At 42.2% G+C, this 19,828-nt stretch overlaps 1 protein-coding gene and 1 non-coding gene across 3 annotated transcripts in view; both read left to right on the forward strand.

The window, feature by feature from the left end:
- The first annotated feature begins 301 nt into the window (after nt 1-301).
- Nucleotides 302-19,828, forward strand: part of HACD3 (3-hydroxyacyl-CoA dehydratase 3) — a 41,581-nt gene continuing 22,054 nt past the window's right edge. For both annotated transcript variants that reach the window (XR_014817234.1, XM_003121729.5), the window contains exons 1-3: nt 302-529; nt 16,196-16,238; nt 18,538-18,611. Coding sequence is in view for 1 of the 2 variants with exons in the window: in XM_003121729.5 (XP_003121777.2) it covers nt 443-529; nt 16,196-16,238; nt 18,538-18,611 (204 nt within the window). In the remaining variant the exon portion in view is untranslated. The remainder of the gene's footprint in view (nt 530-16,195; nt 16,239-18,537; nt 18,612-19,828) is intronic.
- On the forward strand, nt 8,807-8,932 carry LOC146406859 (U6atac minor spliceosomal RNA). The gene has a single exon (XR_014832472.1). It is a non-coding gene; the product is annotated as a U6atac minor spliceosomal RNA (small nuclear RNA).

Below are 19,828 nucleotides of genomic sequence, written 5' to 3' on the forward strand. Positions count from 1 at the left end.
CAAGGCCGGGGATCGAATCCCCACTCTCAGGCACACTAGTCGGATTCACTTCGCTGTGCCACAGTGGGAATCCCCTCTTATGCTTATTTTTAAGCCTCCTCCAGAAGAGACGGAACCGCGACGCACTAGCCAATTCCAACTCCGGAGGCCGCCTCAGCAAACTGGAGCTTCCCGGGTTCTTGGGCCCGCCCCCTCCCGCCCCCTCCCGCCCCGCCCCCACCAGACTCGAGCCGAGGCCCGGAGCCCGCGCAGCTGCCCCCGCTCCCCCCGCCCCGCGCTCGCCACTGCGCAGGCGCGGCCCGAGAGCGTGGGTCATCTGGAGGCAGCAGGCACTCCGGAGCCCTGGGGTTTGCGGCCTGCGTTCGGCAGGCTCCAGCCGCGCACTACTTGAGGGAAATAGGCTCAGCAAGCTGAGTCTCCCCGCACCCTGGGCAGTGTGGTCATGGAGAATCAGGTGCTCACGCCTCACGTCTACTGGGCTCAGCGGCACCGAGAGCTGTATCTGCGCGTGGAGCTGAGTGACGTGCAGGTAAAGGCCGGGCGGCTTGACGTTCGCGGGGTCGTAGCTCCCGGGACCAGCTGGGATACTGGTCCCCATTGTCCGGGTGCGTGCCAGAGAGCCAGCAGTGCGCCTATGCGATCCACGACGCGATGCGCTCTTGGCGTCCAGGCCCGAGCAAAGACTGGCCCTCATCTAGGCAGACTGTGGGTGCGACTCCCTGAAGGCTGCGGGTGCCTCGGGTGATGCGTGAGGCCCGTGTGGGCCGCGGAGGCTGCCCCGGGCCGCCTCCTTGTTCGCAGTCTGCGGCCTGATGGAACCTGAGCATGGCCCTTGGAGGCCTGGCCGTCGGGGTTCGCGAAGAGCTCGTCGGGTTGGGGGTGCCGTGTGACACTGGCTTCCTGGGCCTTGGCTGGACGTCTCTGCTGGCCTGAGAGGTCCAGTTAAGTCCCCTCAGCTGCATCAGAGGGGCCACACCCACCTCCCAGCCATTCAGTGGTGGGTGTCATTCTTGTTAATTTTGAAGTCCAGAAGACTTCAGAGAAGATACCTCACGCCCACCGCCCCCTTCTCAGGGCTGTGAGCTCAGGTTTGCTGAGTTGCATAGAGAACTTCAAAATTATCTTGTTGGGGCATTTATGTTTGATCTCATTGGCCCGCATATGAACAGACTGAGGCCTACTACACGGTGGAGATTTCAGGACCTGAGTACCCCCATGTCTCTGTCCACACTATGCAGGATTCTCGTCTTAGGGGAACTGGAATTTTCCATCGGGAATGTTCTTTCTGCAGTCATCCTTACTTCCTACTCTCTTTGACATCTATGGCACTCTGTAGCCTCCTTCACTTAACTCTCTCTGCCTCTGAGGTAGAGGTTTATGTTTGGATCTGTCAGCCCATGTGGCGTATTGTCTTGCCAGCTGTAGGTGCTCTTTGTGGTCTTGAATATGTTGAATTTAAATTTTTGCTTCTGGATTATAAACCTGTTTTCTCATTGAAAGATAAAGACAGGAGTTCCCCTCCAGGCTCGGTGGTTAACGAACCCGACTAGGATCCATGAAGATGCAGGTTCAATCCCTGGCCTCACTCAGTGGGTTAAGGATCTGGCGTTGCCATGAGCTGTGGTATAGGTCGCAGATGTGGCTTGAATCCCAAACATGCAGCCCTAAAAAAAAAAAAAAAAAGAAAAAAAGAAAGAAAGAAAGAAAGATAAAAGACAAATACTGGCCAGAATGCCTTTAAATAGGCTGTGGCATTGCCCAGTGTGTCATTTAATGTGTTAAATCAGGCTGAATTACACTTTTGCATCAGAGGATGAATAAACATTCTGTGCTGTCTCCCTCTACTCTGCTCCAGGGAGTTTTGATAAAAAAGGAAAAAACAAACAAAATCTTTGTAGACAGGGATCAGAGTCTCCTTCTAGAGAGGATTCTTCAATCAATAAGAAAAGTACAGAACATGTGTTATGGCAGTCTCTTTTAAGTATTCAGTTAAGCATTAAATATTAAGCACTATTTACCAATTAAATAAAAGCAAGCCCTCTCTAGTAATACAGGTGTAATATTCTGGAATGCTTCTGAAGCTACAAATAAAAAAGCTGTTTTTAGGGGAAGTTGGGTGGTGTTGGTGGAAAAAAATGTAAATTGGAAAAATGAAAGAATGCATCATACTTATATTTTTCCTGAAAGATCTAAATAAATCATTCAGTTAAGAAACATGAACACATGTGTTAATCATATTTGGTAGATCTTAAGTCATGAAGGTATGTGTTTGGAATTTATTGTAGGTAAAGAAATGTAAAGGTGGAGGGAAAGAATGAAATTTTCTTTTGGAGAGAGAAATTCTTTTATTTTTGGGGGAAAAATTAAATCTTTTTCCACCAATTGAGTTTTTGGTTTTTCTGAGATTTCCCATCTCTAATTATGAGGCATCTATTTCAGCTTAAAGCAACATGTTAATACCATTCATAAAAGAAATTCTCTACCATGTGTGGAATACTACAGATTTTCCAGTATGTCAGACAGCTTTCCAAGGGCATTCTATCTAGGAGGAAGCGTATTATCATATACAAGCAAAAAGTTTTGTGCATGAGTGTGTTTATTTGTAGAACTGAAGTTGAATATTGAACCAGGTCCCTGATGTTAAAGGGATTTGTTACCTGTCTTTCATTAGTAAGAGGTGACTTCCAGAAATAAGATGAAGTATTCTAGTTGGGAGACTGGGAGAACTTTCCAGAAAGAAGGTATAGACTTTCACATTGTCTGACTTGTTGCACATGTCGGTGCCCTATAGCCAGAGCATGTCAAGAACACACCTCTAGTTAAACAAGTTATGTTTATTACTCATACAAGCAAGGGAAAGTATACCCCATGGGTTTGCTCATTAGGAATGTTGAAACTGATTGTAGGATTTAGACTCTGACGATTGGGGGACAGACTAAGGAGGCAAGGAGTTGCTCTAGATTAGATGCTGTTAAAAAATAAGGGCAATTCTGTGGTTGAGTATCTGAATAAATCTCATATATATAGAGAAGGAAGACTAGCACAAGAATAAAACTATAGTTGGTGGAGAAGTTGCAGTCACTTGTTTTGGCCAAGAGATGAAGGGTGTCTGGTATTTTGTAGGTGGCATTGTGGCCGTGTTTTTGTTTGTGCTTACATAAAATTATGAAATGGACTTTGATTTTATCAAGGTATTCTGTCAGATCGATTATGTCCAATAGCAGAATAAAATGTTCTAGCTGTGAGTGCCAGGCTGGGTTTGGAACATCAGAGGCTGCTCTTTAAAAACAAAAAAAATCTCAATTGCTCTGTGTAGGGCCCATGAAATGGTGATTCTGGCTCGCGGTGAAGCAATTCATTTATTTGTTCAGTGAGGACCGTTGGTGGAGACAAAAGCAGAGTACCTGCTTTTGCCTCACATAGGCTAGGTGCTGAGTTGTTGGACAGCTCTCTATCGCCCCCTACTTTCCATAATTTATGCTTAAGTGAGTTTTAGTGTTGAATTCCAGTTTGGGAGCCTAAGTCCTGTTCCCTTCCCTTCCTAAGACACAGAGAACCATCAGGTTTTCCCATCTCTACTCTGTCTTTGGGGCTACAGAACTCGTGACTGGTAAGAAACCACCACTGATGTGAGGAGGAATGGTACACTATAAAGACTTCAGGAGTTCCCTCATGGCTCAGTGGGTGGGGGACCTGGCATTGTCACTGCTGTGGCTCCGGTTTGATCCCTAGCCTGGTAACTTCTGCAAGCCACAATGATGACCCAAAACAAGCAAATAAAGACTTTAACAGCAGCTTTATCTGCGTTTGAGGTGAGCACTAGCAAAGAGGCCAGCCAGAGTCCAGTGGGGCTAGGTCAGGGTTACTCTCAGGCTAAGCATGAAGGATTCGTTTGTGCTGAAACCATAGTTGTTAAAGTGTTTGTTCATTTATCAAGGTTTTTGTTTGTTTCAGTTATGTGAGGACAGTGTGCCTACCTCTGTTTGGGAGCTGTTTGAAAGATAACTATTCTTGACCTTATCTAATAGAGAGTCAGGGGGAAAGAGTGGTAACTGAAGGCATAAGATTGGGTCCTTGCTCTTCCACTTACTATCTGGTGTCCATGGATTATTCACTTGACCTTTATGAGCCTCAATCTTTTCTTCCAAATAAATGTGGATGATGACACCTAATTCATAGGATTGTTTTGAGGTTTGTATTGGATAATGGGTTTGAAAGTGCCTTGTGAATTCTCCCATACTATTCAAGAATAAGGGGTTATTATTTTGACATTAAACCTTAGATGAGAGAGAGAAACACGAAGAGCAATAGAACAGAACAGTCTGTCTGTAGACTTATCTATGTATGAAGACTTACTTAAACAGTAGTGATGGCTTTACAAATTAATAGGGGAAAGGATGAACCATTCAGGAGATTGTATTGGGACAATTAGTAATTCAAATGGTGAAAAGATAAAATAAGATCTTCCCCTATGCCATAGACAAAAGTCAGTTTCAGGTGGGTTAATGACCTAAATGCATAAAGAAAAACTACTGGAAGAAAATACATTGAAAAAAGAGAAAATATAAGAGGGTTTTTTTTTTTTTTTTTTGGTCTTTTTGCCTTTTCTAGGGCTGCACCCATGGCACATGGAGGTTCCCAGGCTAGGGGTCTAATCAGAGCTGTAGCCACCAACTTACACCAGAGCCACAGCTGGAGGATCTGAGCCTCATCTGTGACCTACATCACAGCTCTAAGCAACACCAGATCCTTAACGCACTGAGCAAGGCCAGGTGTTGAACCCGAAACCTCATGGTTCCTAGTCAGATTCGTTAACCACTGAGCCATGATGGGAACTCCCTAGGAGGTTATTTATACAATACTGGAAGAGAAAAGAATGTGTTAAGATACAAAAACATAAGCCTTAAAGAAAAAAAAATTGACAGATTTAAGAGGAGCTTGAGGCAGATATTTGTAGTGTAGTATCACTGAGCTCTTCCACATATGCACAAGGAGACAGCATTACATTACAGCAAAAATATTGAAAACAACCTCAGTACTTATCAACGGAAGAGTGGATAAATTGTGGTATATTTATACAGTGACACACTGTACAACAGCTAAAATAAATGAAGCAGAACCACCTATGGATAAAGTTTAGAAATATGTCAAGTAAAACGCAAGTTGAAGAGTTATATGTATTCATATTGTATTTGAAACCATTTATGTAACGTAAAATAATATGGTGTATTGTAATGAATACCTGTGTTGTACATGAATAAAGAATTAATAACAAATTATTTAATTACTAATGGGAATGATAAACTCCAATTCTAACATAGTGGTTACTTGCAAGGCTGGGATGTTTGAGGAAGAAAGGGCAATGGGATTGAGTAATTATATAACTATACCCATATCAATTTCTTAAAAAAAAAAACCACTGAAGAAGTAACTCAAAATGTTAGTGGATAATAGACAAAATGGTGTTTGCTATATTTTTCTGCGTGTGGCTGATTGCTTGAAATATTTTGTGATAAAGATTAAGTCTAATCTAAGCTGTTCATATCCACAGTACAGAACCACTCATTAGGCAGTGAATTGATTAAATAATTTGGTTGTTGTTGAGTGGTTGCAATGGTCTGACCAGGCACAGTACTAGGTATTGGGGGTGGGGGTGGTTTCAGCGGTGAACAATGCATATAAAGATACTACTTTCAGGTTGAGGGAGATAGACAATAGATAATAAATAAAATTTTTACCAAGATAAGTACTATGATGGAGGTAAGAGTAATTGGTAGAAATATTTTAAGTAGGGTGGTTGGGAAAGGCTTCATCGGGGAGGTGATATTTGAGCTAGGTGAAACTGGAAGGATAAAATGAATTATGAAGAGAGCTGGGGGAAGAACATTCTGCTAGTGCATAGACTTAAGGGCAAGCAAGGACTTGGGGAAGTTCCAGGGAACAGAAGGGATGTTAGTATGTTTGGAGTGTAGTTAGTGAGGAATAAGTTAGAAGGAGATGAGGTTGGAGGAGTTTGCAAGATGTAGGTCATGTAGGGCCTTGTTGCCATGGTAAGGAGTTTGGATTTTATTGTAAGAGCATTGGGAAACTATTAGAGTTTTAAGCAGAAGAGTGACATTATAGAATTTGTGTTTTAAACGATTATTCTGACTGCTGTGTGGATTATAGAGGGGCAAAAGTGAAATCTGGAAAACCATTTAGGGAAGTTATTATAGCAGTGTGGGTGAGAGATGAGGTGACTCTGTCTAGGGGTGACAGTGGTGGTGGAGAGCCATGGACAAATTTGAGATATATTTGGAGAGAACCTTCAGGCCTTGATGGATTGCATATATTGGGGCTACTGAGGGGAGAGGGAGAAGGAAAGAATCAACAACTAGTCCTAGAATTTTGGCTTAAGCACAGAGTAGATTATGATCATGCCATAGGTGTGGCCAAAGGAAAAAAAAAAAAGACTTGATTATGATGCAGTTTACTAGAATATTTAAGACTAGAGAAGAGGTTTAAAGGACAAAATTGAGAGTTCCTTTTGGACATGTTGGTGTGAGACAATCTCCCTATAGAAATGTGAGGTAGTCACATAACTGCATAAATGCAGAATTCAGGGCAGTAGTCTGGATTGAAAATAGAGAATTTCATGAAATCTTAGACTTCGGTGATTTTGAGATGTCATTATTTTATGCACCATGAAAAAAATGCTGCTGATTAAACTATGGTACATACATTCATACAATCTTATGACTTCAAATGTTTGTTGTTTTTGAAAGAGCTCTTTTAGATTTGTTTAAGCTGTCAGTTCATTCCAGCCAGAGACCTCTAGAAGCACCTTGTTTTAACAAGTTGAGTTTAATGATTGTTTTAGGGAGAACACATGGGGAACTGTGGGGGTGTCTCAGTAAGAGAGTGTTAGAAAGAACTGATTATAGGATTGGGGGTTTGGTGACTGGGAGAGGGTCTAATGAAGTGGGGGCTTGATTTAGATTGGATGCTGTCAGGAAGTGGGAACACTTCTACGATTGGGTATTTTGTGGATGGCATGGTGACCCATGCCTAGAAAAAATTATGAGGTGACCTTATTTTGTGTCATTTTATCGTGGTCTCAGTAACCTGAGGTTGGTTTATGTTGTTTGATATTATTTGTGTTCAACAGGAGAACAAAATGGTCTTGTAAGCTTTGGACCAACTTGTAATAATTTTGAGATCTGCCTGTGAATGTCAGATCAGTTTCAGATGTCAAGGGCTGCTTATTTCCTTCTCAAAACAGTTTAAAAAATAACAAAAATTAGAGTTCCCATCGTGGGTGCAATGGAGATGAATCCGACTAGGAACCATGAGGTTGCAGATTTGATCCCTGGCCTCGCTCTCTCGGTTGAGTATCCAGCATTGCCGTGAGCTGTGGTGGAGGTCACAGATGTGGCTCGGATCTGTTGTTGCTGTGGCTAGGGTGTAGGCTAGCAGGAACAGCTCCCATTAGACCCCTAGCCTGGGAACCTCCATGTGCCTCGGGTGCGGCCCTAAAAAGACAAAAAGACAAAAAAAGCCCCCCCAAAAAACCCCGAAAATTATCATTTTATCTATGTAATTGCTTCTGTACACATAAATATGAAAATATAAGCAAAAAAATTGGTGAAAGTATTCCTAAACCATTTTCATATCTCAGAATCCACTCTTCTGAATCACTTTTCTACTCAGAGATGTCACTGTCCATGTTTTATCCATAAAGTGTCATATTCTGTGCTATTAAAAGCACTAGTAATGCAGCCTTTCTGAAAGAGTGCTCTACTACTATCTCTGGCAATTTTTTTTTTCAAGCCATCAACACCTATTTAAAAGTTTTGATGCTGGCACATTCTTATCGTACTAGAAGATGTCAACAGAATGTTTCCAGACATGAACCAGGACTCATACTACTTCCTTACATGACCTTTAAATGGTTTGTTGCCTGAAATATTGAGTTGCAGCTGTGTAGTCATGTCATTGAAGAACAGCCAAGCTCATACATGCTCAGGCAGTGACTGCCATGCCATGGTTGTTACTTTGTCAAAGCAAGTGTAAGGTGCTGCTGTCAATTGTAGTAAATATGCTGATTTTAGAGCTATTGAATGTGAAAAAATGTGCATTTTAGAATTAATGAAATATAGCAAATTTTGGGGTTGTCAGTAAGTTGCAATATTTAAACCCTAAGACCAGATGGGATCATCAGGAAGAGAAGAAGAATTAGAGATGACCAAATCAAGCTCCTAAAATATGGTGTCTTGGTTTGAATCTTGGTTTTTGTCACTTGCTGATTGTAAATCTCAAGCAAGTTGTGTATGCTCTGTATGCCTCCGATTTCCTCATCTTTAAAACTGTTGTATTAATAGTGCTTATTTTATAAGGTTGGCTTTGTGTATGTGTGAGCTAGTAATGTGAAACACTTTGAAAGATAATTAGCATCTAGTGAATGTTCATTAATTTTTTTTTGGTCTTTTTAGGGCTGCACCCGAGGCATATGGAGGCTCCCACGCTAGGGGTTGAATCAGAGCTGTAGCTGTTGGCCTGCATCACAGCCACAGCAACATAAGATCAGAGCCATGTCTGCGACCTATACCACAGCTCAAGGCAACACTGGATCCTTAACCCACTGAGCAAAGCCAGGGATCAAATCTATGTCCTCATGGATACTAGTCAGATTTGCTTTCACTGAGCCACAGTGCAAACTTCCTCAATAAATGTTACTGAATTGAGCTGGATGAGGAAAGTGGCTAATTGGAGAGGATAGGGTTCATCTTAAGGGGATAGCTATTGTCATTCAAGAATGCAGATATGAGCATTGTAAGAAAGGAAAGCAGGTTAGCCCTCTCCTTGACAAGGATGGAAGAGGCCCTCAAGCCTGATGACACATATACTGTTAAGGCATTGCCACCTACTTCATGGCATCTAACCATTTTTTTTTTTAATTTATTTTTTAAATTGAAAAAATTTTTTTTTCTTGTCTTTTCTCGGGCTGCACCCACGGCATGTGGAGATTCCCAGGCTAGGGGTCTAATCGGTGCTGTAGCCATTGGCCTCCACCAGAGCCACAGCAGCTTGGGATCTGAGCTATGTCTATGACCTACACCACAGCTCACGGCAACACCAGATCCTTAACCCACTGAGCGAGGATCGAACCCGCAACCTTGTGGTTCCTAGTCGGATTTGTTAACCACTGAGCCATGATGGGAACCCCCATTTTTTTTTTTAAATGGCCACACCTGTGGCATATGTAAGTTCCTAGGCTAGAGATTGAATCTGAGCCACAGCTGTGACCTGTACCACAGTTGCGGCAACACTGGATCCTTTAACCCATTGCGGGACTGAACCCACACCTCTGCAGCAATGTAAACCACTGCAGTTGGATTCTTTTTTTTTTTTTTTTTTTGGTCTTTTTTGGGCCACAGGTTTGGTATGTAGAAGTTCCCAGGCTAGGAGTCAAATCTGGGCTGTAGCTGCTGGCGTACACCAGATCTAAGCCACGTCTGTGATCTATGCCACAGTTCATAGCAACGCTGAATCTTAAACCTCCTGAGCAAGGCCAGGGATTGAACGTGTGTTCCTCATGGATACTGATGGGGTTCATTACTGCTGAGCCACAGCAGGAACTCCTGCAGTTGGATTCTGTGCCATAGCAGGAATTCCTAACCATCGTTTTTGAACTTATTCATAAAACAGAAACAAATTCACAGATTTTGAAATCAAATTTACGGTTACTATAGGGGAAAACATGGAGGGGAGGGATAAATTAGGAGGATGGGAATAATAGACACACACTACTGTATATAAAATAGATAATTAATGAGAACCTGCAGTATAGCACAGGGAATTCTACTCAATAGTGTGCAATAACCTACATGAAAAAAAAAAAAAAAGAATGCATGTATGTGTAACTGATTCACTTTGCTGTACATCTGAAACTAATACAACATTGCAAGCCAACTGTACTCCAATAAAATTAAAAACAAAAGAATGCAGATCTGAGATTGGCCTCTAGTTCTTATAATTTTTGGAAAAGAAATTGGAAATTCAGATTTTTTAAAAAATGAAAAAACCTTATAGTTTTATATTTATTCTATATACATTTATATGTATATATATTTGTCTTTTGTCCTTTTAGGGCCGCACCCACGGCATGTGGAGGTTCCCAGGCTAGGGGTCTAATTGGAGCTGTTCCTGCTGGCGTATGCCACAGCCACAGCAATGCAGGATCCGAGCCATGTCTGTGACCTACACCACAGGTCACAGCAGTGCCGGGTCCTTAATTCACTGAGTGAGGCCAGGGATGGAACCTGCAACCTCATGGTTCCTAGTTGGATTCATTTCTGCTGCGCCACGGTGGGAACTCCGTCAACAAATATATAAATTCTTACTGTGTTCTTGGCAGTTTTCCAGACTCCAGAATTCTGGGTATGAGCAAGCTGTTCTCATGAAGCTTATTACTGAGTGGAGGAGATAGTGGTGGAGGAAGATTGACAATAAAAGGACATATATTCATCAGTTTCCATAACAATGAATGTTATGAAGAAAATTAAACCAAGAAAATGAGAGGAATCATGAAAAGTTTCATATTGAGTAGTCATGGAAGGTCTTTGAGGAGGTGACTCTTGAGCAAAGACCTAAAAGTTAAGAAGCCATGCAAAATTATGAGGACTGAATATTATAGGGAGAGGGAATAGCTACTGCAGAATTCCTTGGTGGTGAATTAAAATTAAACATTAATAATAAAACAAAAATTCTCTGCAGGCCATGGAAAATACTGTGGGTGGTTCAATTTGGCCCTTAAGATGCCAATTTATGTCAGAAAACTGAGAGATATTAAAAACTGATAGAGATAAGTAGCAACCCAGGATTGTGGGCTGAGACAGACATTTAGAAGTTGAGCAGAGCAGAAAGCACCAGCAAAGGAAGATTGAGAAGGAGTAGCCTGTGAGGCACAAAATCAAACACAGTATCCTGTGGTGTCCTAGAAGGCAGGAGATATTTCATTGGGGGGGGGGGTAAGCTGTGTTCAGCGCTGCTTAGAGGTTGAATAAAATGAGGTTATGTGACCACTGAATTTGCCAAGGAGGCTCTCAGTGATTTGATAATAATTTCAGTGGAATGGCGAGGATGGAAGCTAGATCAGAATAGATTTTAGAGTAAATTTATGGTGTGAGAACAGGTGATTTTTTAAAAACCTTTAAAGCTTTTAAAGAAGATTTTCCTTGTGGAGGGAAGGGATAAGCAAAGGTATCAGTGGTCTTGGAGTTCATGACAGGAAGATCACTGTGGACAAGAAAGGCTTTTTTTCTAAGGGATGTGAGTGTTGAGCTGCGTTTTTGAGTATAAGTAGAATTTGGATCCAAAGAGTGGATTAAAGAGCATATTGAGTATCTCACAGCTGTAAAAAGAATGAGTGAGGTCTTGATGAACTGATAAAGATCGATTTAGGTGAAAAAAAGCAAGGTGCCTAAGAATGTGTATTGCATGCTCCCTTTTGTATAGAAAGAAGGGGAAGTAAGAGTATCTGAATATGATTACTTATTTTTCTAAACACACACACACACATACAGAAGAAAGATAAACCAGGAGTTACCATGTGGCTCCTGGGGTTAAGAACCCGACTAATATCCATGAGGATGGCCTTGCTCAGTGGGTTAAGGATTTGGCGTTGCTGCAAGCTGGGGTGTATGTCACAGGTGCAGCTCAGATTTGTGTTGCTGTGGCTATGATGTAGGCTGGCAGCTGCGGTGCAGTTCGAGCCCTAGCCTGGGAGCTTCCATATGCCCCAGGTGCAGCCCTAAAAAAAAGCAAAAAAAAAAAGATAAACCGGATGCCAATGAAGTAGTTACCTATGGGTGGTGAGTGGGAATGTGCTAGAAGGGGATGGGTTTGGGAATAGGACTTCTGTCTGTAAAGATTGACTTCATTCAAAAATAAAACTTACAAAGAAAGGATGAAATGGCAGATCTTGAAATTAAACACAAACAGAATCAAAAGGACCTAACTGTGTATATCAAGTTGATAACTATACAGATAAGTAAGTTAATACAAGTAACATTTGAATGTAGTACTCTGGTTTGTGTTGTTGTTTTTTGTATGTTTTTGTTTTGGCCATGACTGGAGCACATAGAAGATCCTAGGCCAAGGATCAGACCTGAGCTACAGCAGTGACAATGCTGAGTCCTTAGCTGCTGCGCCACCATGGAATTCCAATACTCTGGTTCTTTAGTGGGTATACTCTAAAGACAAAAAGAACTGCAAATAAATTTTATATTTTACTTATAGGTTTATTTTTAGTAAAAATATTGATGTAATTTTGAAACTTTTACAATCAAATAAGTAAATGTGTTAATGTTATTAGGAACCAAGATATTCACCATAAGAAAAGAGATACAGATATCAAATAACAGAAAATAAAGAGAAGCCCTATAATAATTCTGAATTGGAAATTTCAGTATGACAACATGATTTTTTTTTTTTTTTTTTTTGGCCGTACCTGCAGTATGCAGAAGTTCCTGAGCCAGGGATCAAACCCACAGCATCTACCCAAACCAAAGCATGGACAACACCAGATCCTTGAGTCACTGGGCCATCAGAGAACCCTGACAACATGGTAGTCCTAGCTAGACCCTAAAGATGATCATTGAGTATACCTTAGTGTGCCCAGATCATGGCTTCTAAATGACCATTCCCCAACAGAGGAACTATGAGGACCCTTGAAGAAACAGCCAGTTATTCCAAGTCTGTGCCAGAGGAAGTACAACATCCTCAAAGGCTTATAAAATCATGTCAGAATAATAGAGGAGCTGGTTTGAAGGGGTTTCTACTGGCCAAATTTGTTACAACTTGAACATCAAGAAGAGTAAGAATAGTATTGGATTTTATCAGAGTGGATTAAAGAGGGAATCCTTAAGTCTATAATGACAGTAAAAAAGAAATAAAGAAGACCAGGGTGGGGGCTGGGGGGGGGATGGGCAAGAGGCGGGTATGGTCATAAGAGGGCACCATATCTGATCTAGAACTGTTCAGTATCTTGACTGTGATGATGGATAGACGAACCTACACATGTAATAAAATTGTGTAGAATTTACACACACAGGCACACACAAATAAATACAAGTCAAACTAGGAAAAAGCAAACAAGATAGGTGGATTGTATCAATGTCAATATCCTGATTGTGATATACTATAGTTTTGTAAAATGTTATGGTGGAGGGAAGATGGGCAAAGAGTACAAGGGATCTCTTGGTATTTCTTGTCTTTTCACGGCCACACCCAAAGCATATACTTATATTTCCGGAGAAGGGAGAGAGTACACTCTCCAGTTTATTTTATTTATTTATTTTTATTTTTATTTTTTTGGTTCTTTTTTTTTTTTAATTTTATTTTTTTATTTTCCCACTGTACAGCAAGGGGGTCAGGTTATCCTTACATGTATACATTACAATTACAGTTTTTCCCCCACCATTTCTTCTGTTGCAACATGAGTATCTAGACATAGTTCTCAATGCTATTCAGCGGGATCTCCTTGTAAATCTATTCTAGGTTGTGACTGATAAGCCCAAGCTCCCGATCCCTCCCACTCCCTCCCCCTCCCATCAGGCAACCACAAGTCTCTTCTCCAAGTCCATGATTTTCTTTTCTGAGGAGATGTTCATTTGTGCTGGATATTAGATTCCAGTTATAAGTGATATCATATGGTATTTGTCTTTGTCTTTCTGGCTCATTTCACTCAGTATGAGATTCTCTAGTTCCATCCATGTTGCTGCAAATGGCATGATGTCATCCTTTTTTATGGCTGAGTAGTATTCCATCGTGTATATATACTACATCTTCCGAATCCAATCCTCTGTCGATGGACATTTGGATTGTTTCCATGTCCTGGCTATTGTGAATAGTGCTGCAATGAACATGCGGGTGCATGTGTCTCTTTTAAGTAGAGCTTTGTCCGGATAGATGCCCAGGAGTGGGATTGCAGGGTCATATGGAAGGTCTATGTATAGATTTCTAATCCAGTTTATTTTATGATGCATTTATAAGAAAGGGAAATTAGAGGCCAGTCTCACTTATAAACATAGATATTTATTTTTTAATTGCCTCAGAGTCTCTTCCTTCCCAATTTAGAGTTTGTTTCTGGCATAAGGTTCTTGTAGGGGTTGTAGGGTTTTTTATTTTTATTTTTATTTTTATTTTAATTTTTCTTTTAGTGGCCACACACGTGGCATATGGAAGTTCCCAGGCTAGGGGTCAAATCAGAGCTATAGCTGACGGCCTACATCACAGCTTGCAGTGGAGCAATGCCAGATCCTTAACCCACTGAATGAGGCCAGGGGTCGAACCTACATCCTCACAGACACTATGTTGGGTTCTTAACCTGCTGAGCCACAATGAAAACTCCTTTTTTAATTTTTATTTATTTATTTTTTAACTGAAATGTGTTCCTTAACTACTACCCGCTTTGGAGAAAGCTGAACCTGATATCCCCAGGGCACTGCTGGCTAGGAGTTAGTATCTGAAATCTGGCTCAGAGAAATGCTGTGTGAAGTCCTGGGCTTGTGCTGTGGCAGATGCTTAAACCTTGGTTGCCTACATCTTTGTCTGAGGAGGGTAAAATGGACCCCAAAACCTCCTTTTTCACTTCCAAGCGAATTAGGGTATGGGGAATAAAGAGTTGGGCAAGAAGGGACTGAGATAGGAAATGTACCACCAAGGCCACCAGAACGCTGGCTTTCATGATCACATTCTTACCAAAACTTATGGCGCAAACATGCCTCTGAAAGTGCACCCTTTTTTGATGAGGTTCCCTAACTCCCTCTTCGTGGCACAGAGAGGATCATCTAGATTGTTAACCCCTCTGGGTGAGCTTCTCAGCCTGAAGTCTGTACCTTCATCAGGGAGGTTCTAAAAGTAAAGCTTGGCTCCTATGCTGCTGTAACCTAGTTCCTCTTCCCCCCCTTCCCTAACGTTCTTGGCTATGACTAGAGTCTGGGGTCCCACTGCCTGTTTGTATAGACCCCCTCTACACCTTACCTCTGTCTTGTTGGTTTCCTTTGATTCATGATGGAATACAGAGCCAAGCTTATAGGAGAAAAATTAATGAACTAGTTACGGCATTGGAAACATGCTGCTTCTTGATTACTAACTTTGAGCTTGGAGGTAGGAGGTGAACTGTTTTCTCATCCAAAAGAGTTGTTTCATTTTATGCCGTTAAAAGGCATTGTAGCAAGTTCTGAGAATAAATGAACAATTTAGAGAATTTTGATTTCTTCTAGTCTTGGTTTGGATAGTGGTTGAGAGAGTGTGTGGTGCCTGAGGCTAAGCCACTGCGTGTTTCATTTTCATCTAAACCCCTACAATCTGCAGCCCTTCCCTTCACCTATAGGAATTAATTTGTTTTTCATGTTGCAGTATGGGTCTTACTCCTGGTGAGGCTTTCCACAACCATTCTATTTCCTTTGTGCTCACTCCTTTTTTTTTTTTTTTGTCTTTTTAGGGCTGCACCTGCAGCATATGGCAGTTCCCAGGCTAGGTGTTGTTGACTCGGAGCTGTTCTGCCAGCCACAGCCACAGGCACAGCAACTCGGGATCTGAGCCTTGTCTGTGACATACACCACAGCTCATGGCAATGCCAGATCCTTAGCCCACTGAGCAAGGCCAGGGATTGAACCTTTGTCCTCATGGATGCTAGTCAGGTTCATTTCCACTGAGCCATGATGGGAACTCTTGTGTTCACTCTCTTAACTCTGTAAAGCTTAATTGCTTTTTACTGCTCTTTTGGTTTTGAGTATATGTTACTTGACACTATTTTGTATCTTCTCACAGGAAATGAGTCATCTGTTCCACTAGATTCTCTGCTTCCACAGCACAGGGATTGAGTCTTAGAGATCTGTATATTCCCTCATGGCACTTCACATGCCACCATGTACCACCTAACCATGATCAGAATAATCTGGTCATTCTACTCAGCAGAGCTGTTTAGAGTCCTTCTTGTAGGAGCTTGCAATCTCAGATGTGTACAGACAGACGTGGAGAAACCCCACACAGAGATGTGAATAAATGACCAGATATTTTCTCTGGGGGAGGCACAGGGTAGGAGGTCGAGCCCCCAGGGGGGAAAGATGGAGGGAAGTAAGCCCCTGGTTTTAATTTCATTTTTCTCCTCAATAAATGCCCTTCTCGCATCCTTGGTTTCTTTCCACAGAATCCTGCCATCAGCATCACTGAAAATGTGCTGCATTTCAAAGGTCTGTATCTGGGAAAATGTTCCGAACCCTCTACACAGTTAAAGAGGCATGGCAGTGTTTGCTTTTTGTTTTTATCTATTTATTTTATTCACTCTCTATTGATGCTTGCCTCTCTGATACTCTTGGGAGTAAACTAGATTGTTTTGAGATATATGATTAGAAAAGTTATTAATTTGTTTAACATCCTACTTTCCTCCAGAGAGACAGTAGATATAGTGAAAAAGTATCCTGGGCTAGAAATCAGATTTTTCTTCTTCTTCTTCTTTTATTTATTTATTTTTTTGGCTACACCAGCAGTATATGGACGTTCTCAGGCTAGGGATCAATTCAGAGCCTCAGCTGCGACCAACACCACAACAGCGGCAATGCCGGATCCTTAACCTCCTGTGCCACAGTGAGAACTCCACGAGATTTATCTTCTAGCTCTAACTCTGCAAATACCTCAGACAACTTATTGATTTCTCTAGACCAATAAAATGAGGATATTGGGTTATAATGTTTCTCAAACTTGAGTATCCATGGACCTGTGAACATATGTCCGCAGGATCTTCCAGGGCCATAGACCCTAGACTGAGAAACACGTTTAGGATTAAATATGGTCACTCTAAGTGGCCATTTGGCTCTGGGCAGCTGTGAATATAGTTGGAAACACAGCCACTGAACTTGTGTGGTAGTACTTGATCATAAGGTAGCCGTCCAGATGACCTACAGTATGCTTCCCTTTTTTTTTTTTTTGTCTTTTTAGGGCCACACCTGTGCCATATGGAAGTTCCCAGGCTAGGGGTTGAATCAGAGCTGTAGCTGCCAGCCTATGCCACAGCCACAGCAATGTGGAATCTGAGCCATGTCTTCGACATACACCATGGCTCACAGCAACGCTGGATCCTTAACCCACTGAGCGAGGTCAGGGATTGAACCTGAGTCCTCATGGATGCTAGACAGGTTTGTTAACTGCTGAGCCACAAAGGGAACTCCCACTGTAAGCTTCTTTTTGAAAATATTATAACCAAAGCAAAAAATGGAAATTTTCTTAATGAGACTTTGTAGCGCCCTGATGTACTTTCACAGATCAGTTTAGTAAATACTGCGCCCTAGGTGATAGCTAAAGCCTTTCCAACTCTGAGCATCTTTGCTTCTGTGAATCTGCCTCCATCGCCTTCCTCCTGAGTTCATCAGCACACTTTCTGCTATGCCTGAGAGGGTAGGCCTGGGTTCCTTGTTATCCAGTGGGGTGGGATTCTCCCTGCTCTCTCTCTCTGTTCTGCTTCCTTGGAATGTCATAAATAAGTGACTGGAGTTAGGAGAGACTGGAGTGTTTCTGCTTTACATGAGACTCTGTCTACCTTAGTATACTTTCATGAAAGCGGAGTCTGGCTTTTGTATCTGCTTTTCAAGGCGAGAGCAGTGGTGACAGTAGCCCAGATTTGGGGGGGAGCTAAACATTTGAAAGGAAGTTAAAATGATAAAAGTGTATCTTGCCACCTGGAGTATATGGACTGTCCTGCCTTAAGGAATTTATGGTCTTAGAGAACAATAGCCACCTGCAACACGTATCAGGCACCAGATAAGGAAAGATAATCCCACGAGGGAATCAAGTGACAGAATTAGAGGGCAGGGATGCCCCACAGTCACTGGCTCCTAGGCACGGCATCCGCTTGCTTTGGGGAAAGGAGTCATATCAAGGCGCAGGGATGGCTTAATGGTCATCCTGAGGACTTTACTCCTTGTTCCATTGGTCCTCTCTCTTAGGAATGAGCTGAGAACATTTTATTTCTCTTTTTTTGTTCCATTTGGGATGTGTTAAAGGAAGAGTCAGCTACTCTATCTTTTATCCCTGGGTGGAAGGTGTTGAATTCAGAGCTTGTTTTGAAACAGTCCAACATTTCCATGTGCCTTGTGACTTTTCTTAACTGCAGTCAAGATAATATACCCACTTGATTTTTCTCTGCTGTGGATTCAGAGCCAAGTAAATGTGAAAGTTAAATTTATATCTGTGTGTTACCTTTGTCTTTCCATACTCTTTCTCCTGCCTATTATTTGTACTGGCATCATTGAGGTCACATTCAAAGATTAAATTCTCTGGAACTGATCACTAGCAAGACATAAGAAGATAAACTTTTGTCCAGGATTTAGCTTATCTAGCTCTTGAGGAACTCTGCTCACAAGCCCCCCCCACCCCCGGCCCCATTTTGGCAGGACCATTAATATTTGCATATGCCTGAATGACCGGCCACCAAGCTTACGTTTGGATGGCCTTGCTCTGCTCAGGTTCCAATAACCCACATTTCTTTCTTTATAGCTCAGGGGCATGGTGCCAAAGGAGACAATGTTTATGAATTTCACCTGGAGTTCTTAGACCTTGTGAAGCCAGAGGTATGTTCTTTCCTTCCTCACTTTCCTTTCCATTTTAAGAAACAAATACTAGTAGTTTTGTGAAATGAGGAGCAAGGACTGTGGGAAAGAAGAAAATAAACCAAGCTAGAATATACTTCTTTTGTTTGGAATAGAGTCCAGATTTTAGCTGCAGAGAAAAAGGAAAGCTGGAGAACCTGGGATAAATCTGGGCCTTTCTGGCTCTGAGATTCTTAATAGTCAGCAGTGGTGTAAGGGGTAAAGAGCCTATCTTGGGCTGGCTTTGGAGGCAAAGGGAGAGGCCAGATAGAGGAATAAAGCCCCGGAGCAGCCTCTAAAAATCTGAGTTTAGTTGAAGAGACTCTGTAGTGAAAGACTCCTTGTGAAAAAGTTGAAACTGATCCCATACAGTTCTGGCCTTGATGCAGGCCTTTTAAAAACAATGCCAGAGGAGTTCCCACTGTGGTGCAGTGGGTTAATGATCTGGTGCCAGTGTGATCCTGGCACGGTGGGTTAAGGATCTGATGTTGCTGCAGCTGTGATGTAGGTTGCAGCTGTGGCTTCAGATTCGATCCTTAGTCTAGGAACTTCCGTATACCTCAGGCAGCTGAAAAATAAAGAAAACATTAAAAATTAAAAAAAAAAAAAATAAAACAAGGCCAGAAACCATTGACTGTTTGAATTGTCATCTTCATGGGAGGAAGATTTGGAAGGTAATGTGCACTCAAGAAGATGGTTGGATATAGTTCCTCGAATGCTGTATCTGGGGGATGTGGATCTGATGGGACATTCATGCTGGTTGCTGCTAGGATAACCAGCAACTATCTGCCTTTCTTATCCTGTTTTCCCCGTGTCGTTCACTGGGGGAACCAGAGAAAGGCACAGCTATTCTTACATCAGCCCTTGGTCTAGATGTTTTCTTTGCCTCAGGACTTTTAGAAACAGAGGAGGAAGGGAAGTTAGCATACTCTGCAGCTTTTCTTTTTTTTTTTTGTCTTTTTGCTGTTTCTTTGGGCCACTCCCGTGGCATATGGAGATTCCCAGGCTAGGGGTCCAATCGGAGTTGTAGCTGCCAGCCTACGCCAGAGCCACAGCAACGCGGGATCCGAGCCGCGTCTGCAACCTACACCACAGCTCACAGCAACGCCGGATCGTTAACCCACTGAGCAAGGGCAGGGACCGAACCCTCAACCTCATGGTTCCTAGTCGGATTCGTTAACCACTGCGCCACGACGGGA

The sequence above is a fragment of the Sus scrofa genome, chromosome 1 (assembly GCF_054392235.1).
Source record: "Sus scrofa isolate SSC_HxYL_T2T_F1_AM1 chromosome 1, Sscrofa_HxYL_maternal_Yorkshire_Landrace_v2.0, whole genome shotgun sequence".
Classification (NCBI taxonomy): domain Eukaryota; kingdom Metazoa; phylum Chordata; class Mammalia; order Artiodactyla; family Suidae; genus Sus; species Sus scrofa.